A 9,536-nucleotide genomic window follows, 5' to 3' on the forward strand; every position below is an offset into this window, starting at 1 on the left:
CCCATCCAAGCGCTCCAGGCCCCACTACCCACGTCCATGTATGCTCGGCCCAACTGCTGCATCTCACTTTGAAACCCGTCCCGCCAAACCCCCCCTATGATATGACCCCACGCTCCTCTGAACACCCCCCATGCCATGAAGCCCCCCCTTTGAACCCCACACAAAGCACTTCGCCCCCTCCAAACCCCCCCATGATACCCCACCCCCCATTGCCCCTATGTTATCACCATTACCCCCCATGAAATGCCGAATCAACCATTGCCCCCTCCCCATAGCTTCCACCTATAGCGCCCCTCCAATTGACCCCCTTACCCGCATAGCCCTGCCCCAAAGCCGCATAACCCAAGTGACCCCCCGAAACAGCCCTGCCCCATAGCCTCCCCATGATAACCCACCTAAATTGCCCCCCCCTTAATACCCCCATGATACCCTCCCGTGATTGCACGCCCACCCCACTGCCCCCCACCAAGATACCCCCCCATGATGTCCCCCTTACTCGAACTCGCCGCCACCACCCTGCGCCCCATGATATGACCCCCTATAAAACCCATGATACTGCCCATTAGACCCCGCCCATTAAAACACTAAACCGCCCCGCGATATGCACCGCCCCCCAATGATACCACCCCCCCATATTCAACCACGCGCACCATGATACCGCGCGGTCCACCGCATTGGCCCTGCCCCATAGCCCCCTACCAAGTGGACTCTCCCCACAGCCCTGCCCAAAGACTAGCCCCCGCCGCCCATTAGTATTTCCCTGCCCATAGCCCCCAGACCTCTCCCATAGCGCTCCCCCATAGCCCCGCCATATCCCCCAAACCAAACATAGCCCTCCCATATCCCCCCAATAGTCCCCCTATATACCCCCATATCCCCGCCATATCCCCCCATGATCCCCCACATATCCCCGCATATTCCGCCACATATCCCCCCAATAATCCCCCCATATCCCCCCTGTATACAAAAATTCCCAATAACCCTATATCCCCCCCAACCCCCCATATCCCCTATATCCCCCCACTATCTCCCCATATCCCCCCATATAACCATAACCCCCCATAGCCCTCCAATATCCATAACCCCCCTATCCCCCCCCACTATCCCCCCTAAATCCCATAGCCCCCCTATATTATCCCCATCTATAGCCCCCATAGCCCGCCCTTAAAAGTTCCCCACATAGGCCCGCAACCTAATAGGATTTGTTGCCTCATTTAAGTCACACCTCGAGTGTACCCCGCCACACGCACAGGGTCTGACAAAACTATTCCTATTATTTGCGGCACCTACTATTCTTTCTTTATCATAAAACTGAGACACACATGTAATAATAACAGCATGCACGAGAGAGAGATTATGTTATTCTTCCAAAAGGGCATTTATGCCCATTCAGAGCATGCATACTATAAGATCTCACTCATACTGTCCGTGCAAGAAAATAGTAGTAGCACGAGAACTAAAGATACGAGCTTGCTCCATCTGATATTGGCTGGTGAGAGGGAGTGCTGCTGGGTGAGAGAGAGAGAAAATTATATATTTAATGAAGACCCAAACTTTGGGCACGCACAACACACACAGCTGAAGTCTTCCAATTTGTTTATAAGGTCTCTTCCTGGTTTCATTTGTATCCCGTCGTGGGTCTGTTGCAACAGTTCGTGGTGTTAAGCACTGCTTTTTCAAGCCACAATATCCACTTCCAGCCCCACTCCCCGCTCTCCCCACGCTCTTTCCATTATTAGGCCCTCTCATAAGTCTATAACTGCGTATCTTCCACTCAGACTCACATTGGGGAGAGGACTCGAGCTCACTTCCTGTTCTTCTACCGTCACACTCGTTTGCTTCACTCCACACTCCTCCCCCTTTCTCCCACTCCGCACACAGCACTGTGCGTGAGCCCAACCGTCTGCTGCGCCATTCATCCCTATACGCTGCAAGGACAGTGTAACTAGACTAGCGTAATCGCTAGCTGGAATCCATTTTAATTTATTGATTGGCTGCGTCGGAAGGAGCGAGAGGGCGCAGGCCTGCAGGATTGATGCGATGATCTCCCCTCCTTCCTAGATCTCTTCCAAAGACCCCCCAGACCCCAAATTGATACCTCCCCTCTCTTAAATCACCTTTTTCTCCCCCCTTTCTATATCCTTCTCTTCTGTCTGCTCTCCATTTATACGTTCATCAGTTACCCCTTTATTGGGTTGGGGGGTGGGGTGTTGGGCATTGCGATTTGAAGACCTTTTTCTCCCTCTCCAGATCTCTCCCTAACAAGAGAGAGCCGCTCTTCCTTCTCTCGCGCTAGTGGCCACTGTTCCCCAGCCTCATGGGACGTCCACCTCCTCTCTCGCGAGTGGTAAATAAGTCACCACTCCTCAGGCAACAACTTGAACCAGCAAACACCAAATTTCGAGAACCTCTCCTCCTCCCAGGAACATGAAAGCTAAGGGCACACGGCTTTCGACTTCCTAAGAACAAAAACTACACCGAAATAATATTGAAGAGCGTTGGGAAGAGGGGAGTGGGGTCGAGGCGATTTCGAGAGCACGCAGAGGTTCTGAGGACTCCTCTGAGAGCACCTGGATGCAAGGGCGTTAACAAAGAGACCTGCAGAGCCCGACACACGTATCACCCGCAATCCGCATCGCCCCCTCATAGTCAAGCACGGCCAGCATGCCGCCCCTTCTCCCCTCCCCCTCCCCACACCCCCCTTCTCACCTAGATCCTAGCAATACACGGTGTTGTCATGCTCCTCTATTTTTGGTCGACCACTGGCAAGAGAATGAGGCTACAGCGAGACTCAACCTTATGATAAAGTGGGGTTCGGGCGGAGGCGCGAGCAGGATTGAGACCCTTGCACTGAATGCCCCCTGAACCCTTCTACACATCCACGTCAACTTTTCCACCTTGCCATTCATTCTTCCCTCTCGCCGCTCCACGCCAGCCTTTTCGGTCCTCTACATCCTTCTTTTGGTACACCTCCGCACTTCCCCAACTGGGGTTCCTCCGCCTGATGGAAGCTGCTGTGATTGGGGGGGTAGATTTTGGGGCAGGGGTCTCCAGAGAGGTGGTTCATTCGTATCAGATAGAAGGGGGGGGGGGGGGTAGCAGACCTAAAGAGCGGTCCGCCCCCCCATCCCTGCAGGACCCACCCAAACCATACCCCCGCCCCGTCCATTACCCATCCCCATTAGACCCCCACGTCTCCTCTAAGGTCCCCGTAGAACCCCCTACCGCCATACGACACGCTCACGCCATAGACCCTCCCCTCTGCCCTCCCCCACCCCAAGACCCCCCATCCCATAGACCTCCCCCTCTGACCCCCACCCCCCACAGACCCCCATCATGACCCCTCCACCCAGCCGACCATAGATCCCCCCCAACCAAGGAATGCGGGCCCCATAAGACTGCCCCCTTTCCCGAGGTCTCACCACATCCTGCAGACCCCCAACGCCGCACGAGACCTCCCCCGCGTGCGAGACGCGCCCCATCCGCGGATAACCGGGCGCGCGGTCCATACCACCACCAGAACCACCTACAAACCTCCTTCCTCCTCCCCTACCAGCTGCCATAGGACCCAGACCGCCCATGCCCCCCTCACACTCGCTCCCAACTAGTAGCGCCCACCCCATAAGAACACCTAGAATCCCTCCCATCCCCCTCCCCATCCCTGCAGACCCCACCCCGCGACCCCCTGCCGGGCCATAAGGAGACACCCATACCGTGACGCCATAACCGCTCCGCCAGTGAGAGAACCCCGCCACGAGCGAGCCATAGACCCCGCACGCGAATGGTGCGCATAGACACGCACCATTCCCCTCCCCTCCCCGCGCCAATATACCCCGCACCTCCATAGAGATCCCGACCATACCATAGAGCCCCCAACCCCCATAGACCCACGCCGTGCCGCACCCCATATCCCATACCCCGTCCCCGACCTGGACCGCGATCTGACATGTGTGTAATCCACCTCCTGCCCCTCGAAGTCGCCGTCGTCGCTGTCCTCAAAGGCCTCGTCGTCGTCGGACCCGCGGCGCTTCTTCTTCTTCTGCTGCTGCTTCTTCTTCTGCTCCTGGGGCGGCTTCGAGCGCGGACGGGGCTTCTCATCTACATAGGGGGACATGGAGCATCCATAGGGATCCATAGGGATCCACAGGGCATCCATAGGGATCCATACGGGATCCATAGGGATCCATAGGCACATAGGCATCCATAGGGCATCCATAGGCAAATAGGCATCCATAGGGCATCCATAGGGCATCACATAGGCATCCATAGGGCATCCATAGGGATACATTGGGCCACAGTGCATCCATAGGGATCCATAGGGCAATAGAGCATCTATAGGGCCATATAGCATCCATAGGGAGCCATAGGGAGCCATAGGGCCATAGAGCATCCATAGGGATCCATAGGGCCATAGGGCATCCATAGGGATCCATAGGGCCATATACCCTCCATAGGGCCATAGAGCATCCATAGGGATCCATAGGGCAACCACAGGGATCCATAGGGATCCATAGGGCCATAGAGCATCCATAGGGCATCCATAGGGATCCATAGGGCATCCATAGGGCCATAAAGCCACCATACAGCCCACATGGGGCCACAGGGCTATCTATGGGGCAGCTCCGGGCGATCTATGGGGCAGCTCTGGGCTATCTATGGGGCAGCTCTGGGCTATATGGCACAGCTATAGGGCAGCTCCAGGCGATCTATGGGGCAGCTCCAGGCAATCTATGGGGCAGCTCTCAGCTATGTATGGGGCAGCTATGGGGCAGCTCTGGGTTATCTATGGGGCAGCTGTGGTCTATGTGTGGGTCTGACCGTCGGGGTCGGAGCCGTCGGAGCCGTCGGAGCTGAGCTCCAGGTCGTCCTCCAGGTCGTGGATGCGCAGCTCTCCCCCCTTCTTGGCCTGCCTCTCCTTCTCCTCCTCCTCCTCCTCGCCGTGGTCCCGCAGCCGCCGCTGCTGCATGATGCTGAAGTGGTTCAGCACCTTGTTCCTCCTGTGGGGCATAAGAGTCACCCCATAGACCCACAAGTCCTGCCCCACATCAGCCCCCCGCCCCACATCAATCAACCCCCACATCAACCCCCTGCCCCATATCACACCCCTGCCCCACATCAAGGGCCACTACTCGAAGTCAAAAGCCGCTCACATCAGACGGGCACCGCTGCCCCACACTGCAACTCAACCCCAACATCAACCCACCTGCCCTCAACTAACATATCACACACCCCACATCAACACCCCTTGCGCGGCCCATAACACCTCGGGAGGGCAGCACTGCCACCCACCATCATCCACATCAATCCCCCCTTACGCCTCACCCATACACCTCCTTCTGGCCCCCGAGAGTGCCACTCACAACCCTCATCGCGGCCGGCGCACGTCCACCATCCACCCAGACGCGGGCTTCTCCTGCGCCCCGTCCCATTCCCTTTGGGCCCGCTTGGGTTCGTCGGGGTTCGCTACCGTGAGCCGTTCGACGAAGGGGGCCGAAGCCGGACTGCGACGCCTCTCTCCGTGCCCCCCGAACCTCTATCGAGTGCCTCTCTCCCTCCCTCCACATGCTCCTGTCACCTGGTGCGACCCCGTCTCTCACATCCGTCCCAAGCAGCGCGGGCATCAGGGCTCCACACGTAGCCTGCCCCTACATTCCCCCGGCCGACCCTCTCCCCGGGCAACAATTCTGCTCGACGACGCAACACTACCCGTTAAGGGGATAGCACTCTCCGCATAGTCTGCTGCACTGCTGTCCACGATCCCAACCCTCTATTAGTTGCCCACCGTGGCACAAAACAGGTAAGCCGGTCACTGAATGACTGGTAAGTTCCACGACCACCACATCCTCTTTAAGTCCAAGCCCCACCCGCCTGCGGGCTCAACATTGGTCGCCTCCCACGTATCTCCTCCTTTTGATATGGGTCATCTGCCGCGGATCACGCAGCGCGCATCGCTACGTTTAAAGTCTGCGGCGCGCGCGGGCTACCCTCCCGAAAGCGGCGAGCGGTCCCTCACCGGCTGACTCCGAGCCGCCTCGGGACGAGCCAAATACGCCCAGATTCGCTTGTGCCCGCCACCAGGGCATCTGCGCCCCCACCTCTCACACTCCTCCTGCCAAGTCCTCGCCTGCGCGCCGTCAATGGTCCGCGGATGGCTTTAGCGCCTAGGGTGAGATGAAGAAAGCCTCTCTCAACAACAACAGGGGGCTGTAAGGGTGGCTCAATGGCGGCGAGGACTGAGAGAGGCAGGAATAAGATGAATTAGGCATTCTCTTTCACACCCCATGGACCAAGCGACGCAGATCACTGACGGCGGAGAGGGAGGCCCTGCACGGAGGCAGTGGGGAGAGGGGTGGGGGAGAGTAGTGGGGCGGGACACGGGGGGGTGTGGGGGTGGGACTGTGGGGTTGTGTGGGGCTGGGGACTTCAAAGCGGGGATGTGGGGCATGGACCCTTAAGGGGGATGTGGGCGGACTTTGGGGGGTAGTGGGGTTGGACTCTCTAAGAGGAGGATGTGGGGTGGGACATGGGGGAGAATTCGGTGGCGCACCTCATGGGGGGGTGATGTGGGGCAAGACTTTGGGCGGGTGCTGGGCAGGATGTTGCGGGGTGTGGGTGGGGGTGGGGTGGGGCAGGGACTTGGAGGGGGGATGTGGGGCAGGGGAGTGTGATATAGGGCGGGGGGGGAGGTGGAATGGTGGGGGGGGCGGGGGGTTGATGTGGGGCTAGAGGTTGTTATGTGAGGCAAGGGGGTTCGCATTTTGATGTGGTGGCAGGGCTGTGTATATGGGGCAGGGGGGGTTGATGTGGGTGGTTGCTTGATGTGGGCGCAGGGGTTGAATTGTGGGGGTTGATTTGATGTGGGGCAGGTGGGCTGATGGTGGGATGGTTGATTTGATGTGGGGCAGGGGTGTGGATACTGGTGGGGCAGGGGTTGATGTTGGGGGCGTTTGATCTTGATGTGCGGCGCTGGGCGGCTTGATGTGGGTCATGTGATCTTGGTGGGTCTATGGGGTGCTATCTCTTTATGCCTCTCTCACAGGAGGAATACAAGGTGCCTGAACCACTCACGCATCAAAGTGACGAGCTCAGCGGGCGGCTGAAAGAGGAGAAACACAGAGAGAGAGGAGAAGAAGGAGGAGAAGAGAGAGAGAGGCCAAGAAAAGGAGAGGGGGAGGGAGAGACTGCGACACATTCCACAACGACCTCTAGAATGAACGACCTAGTTAGCGCTAGCGGTCACGAGGCTTTACACTCGTGACGCCTATTAATAATGTTGACTGTGCTGCCGACCCCGACGGTACGAGGGACACACACATAAACCACTAGCTAGAGCCCCCATAAGCATAAACCCAGAGCTGCCCCATAGCTGCCCCATACATAGTCTGGTGAGAGCCTGATCCCCATTAGATTGCCGTAATGCTGCCCACCTAGAATCGGCCTGCGAAGCTCGCCCCTATGATGCCGGCTTGTGCCTATAATAGCCCAGTAGCTGGCCCCATAGAATTAGGGTCTCCAGAGCTCGCCCCATAGATCGCCCGGAGCTGCACCGGCATAGACTCCAGAGCCCTGTGGCCCCACTGTGGGCTCTGTAATGGGCCGCTATTATTTGGCCCTATGGAGAAATGTCCTATGGATCCCTATTGATAGCCACTACTGATTGTCTTCTCTATGGCCCTTATGCGAATCAAAACGCTTGAAATGGATCCCTGTTGGTTGCCCTATGGCATCACTATGGATGCTTCTATGGCCAACTATGGAGGCGGTATTCATGGGCGCGACTCTTGGTATCCCCCTATACGGATGCCCTGATGGCCCTATGGCATCCTCCTATGGATGGCTCTATGGCCCTATGGCTTCCCCATGGCTCCCTGATCGGATGCGTGTATATCATGTGGGCGAGCTACGTAGAGTGCCCCATCTATTGAAGACTATGGATCCCTAATGGATGCCAGCTGTTGGGCCCAATGTAATCCTATGGCTCCATCGGCCGCGTATTTGTATCAACACTATGTGATGCCCTCACTTGGATTCCCAATGATTTTCGTTATTTGTAATTAGCACACTTCTATATCTGATGAACTAATTCGGATTGCCTCCACCTATGGCCTATGATCCCTATGGCCGATTACCGTTATGCGATCGCCTATGCGATGCGCTCGTGTTGAGATTCCCTATGGGATATCCAATAATTATCCGGATAGGGCTGGATGCTCCCTGTCCCCCGTATGTCAGATCGAGAAGCCGTCGCGCTCGAGCACACCTGACCCCAGGAGCATGAAAGAAGAAAGAACAGAGGCACGAAAGAAGAAGACAGCTCGACGCGTTGGTATCCGATCGTTACGACGAGGAGACCTTTTGAGGACATGCAGACGACGGCGATCTCATCGTGAGTGGGCAGGAGTGTGAGCGATTACGACTGTTCGAGAGTTGGGTCGCAGGTAGGGGCGACGGGCGTTGGGGGATATGGGCGAGCGGGAGGGGCTCTATATATGAGGTCTGGGAGGTCTAGGGCTGGGGGGTCTATGGGGTAGGGTGGGTCTATGGGGGGAGCGGAGGGAGTGGCGGGTCCCCTATGGTCAACTGCTGGGTATGGGGGTTGGCTATCGTCGTGGGGGGAGGGTCTATGGGGGGGAGAGGGACAGGAGAGGTATGTGCTGGGCTCTCATGCGGGGATGGGGTGGGGTTCTGGCAAGAAAGGAGATGCGGGGGACGTAGAGAGAGCGAAGGGCGGATAGTCAATAATTGGAGAGGGGTCTAATTGGGCATGAGGGGGATGGAGGGGTTGAGTCGGATATGCGGGGTGATATGGAGAAGAGGAAGTGGGTTAGGTGATGGTCTGTTAGGGGAGGTGGAGCGGTGTCTGATGGGATGGGAGTTGCAGGGGGGAGTCTGTGGGGTGGGAAGGGGTCTGCAGGATGGGAGTGAAGATATATGAGAGAAGGGGATGTCTATGGGGTGGGGGGTCTATGAGGGTGGGTGGAGGGGTCATGATGGGGGGGTCTGTGGGGTGTGGGTCAAGAAGGGGGAGGTCCAAATAGGCGGAAATAGACGAGGCGCTGATGGGGGGCTTCGTATGGCTTGTGGATGGGGTGGGGGAGAGGGGGGTGGGCGAGTTAGAGAGGAGTAAGCGGGTCTATGGGGTGGGGATGTCCTTTCATGGTAGGGGGGTTAGCGAGTGTGTGGGTGTCTATGGGGACTTGGTGTTTGGCCGAGGGGGGGGGGTAGGGTGGTTGGGGGGGGTCGCAGGGATGGGGGGGGGGGTCTTTCGTTGCCTTAACCCCCCGCCCCCGTTTATTCTGATACATGAACCACTCGTCTGACCAGACCCCTGCCCCAAGTGTGGTTCCTCGGTTGTGTGTGGTGTGCTTGTTCGCCTGACTTAAACGGACCGCCTATACACAAAGCAGCCTCAACAGGGGAGGAGGTGGGGAAGGCGAAGGTGACGCAACATAGAAGAGAAGGCCCAAAGGTGGGGTGGGGGGGAAGATTTAGGGGGGGTGAATTTAAAAGGGGGGGGGTCTTCAAAATCGCTGCCA

The 9,536-nt window shown here is 57.6% G+C and overlaps 1 protein-coding gene across 1 annotated transcript in view; it reads right to left on the reverse strand.

Annotated features, from left to right (window-relative positions):
• Positions 1-9,536, reverse strand: part of GTF2F1 (general transcription factor IIF subunit 1) — a 17,927-nt gene that overhangs the window by 5,362 nt on the left and 3,029 nt on the right. The window contains exons 6-7 of the mRNA XM_032441802.1: positions 4,819-4,997; positions 3,918-4,098 (exon numbers count right to left, since the gene is read on the reverse strand). Coding sequence (XP_032297693.1) covers positions 3,918-4,098; positions 4,819-4,997 — 360 coding nt within the window. The remainder of the gene's footprint in view (positions 1-3,917; positions 4,099-4,818; positions 4,998-9,536) is intronic.

The sequence above is a fragment of the Coturnix japonica genome, unplaced genomic scaffold, assembly GCF_001577835.2.
Source record: "Coturnix japonica isolate 7356 unplaced genomic scaffold, Coturnix japonica 2.1 chrUnrandom579, whole genome shotgun sequence".
NCBI lineage: Eukaryota > Metazoa > Chordata > Aves > Galliformes > Phasianidae > Coturnix > Coturnix japonica.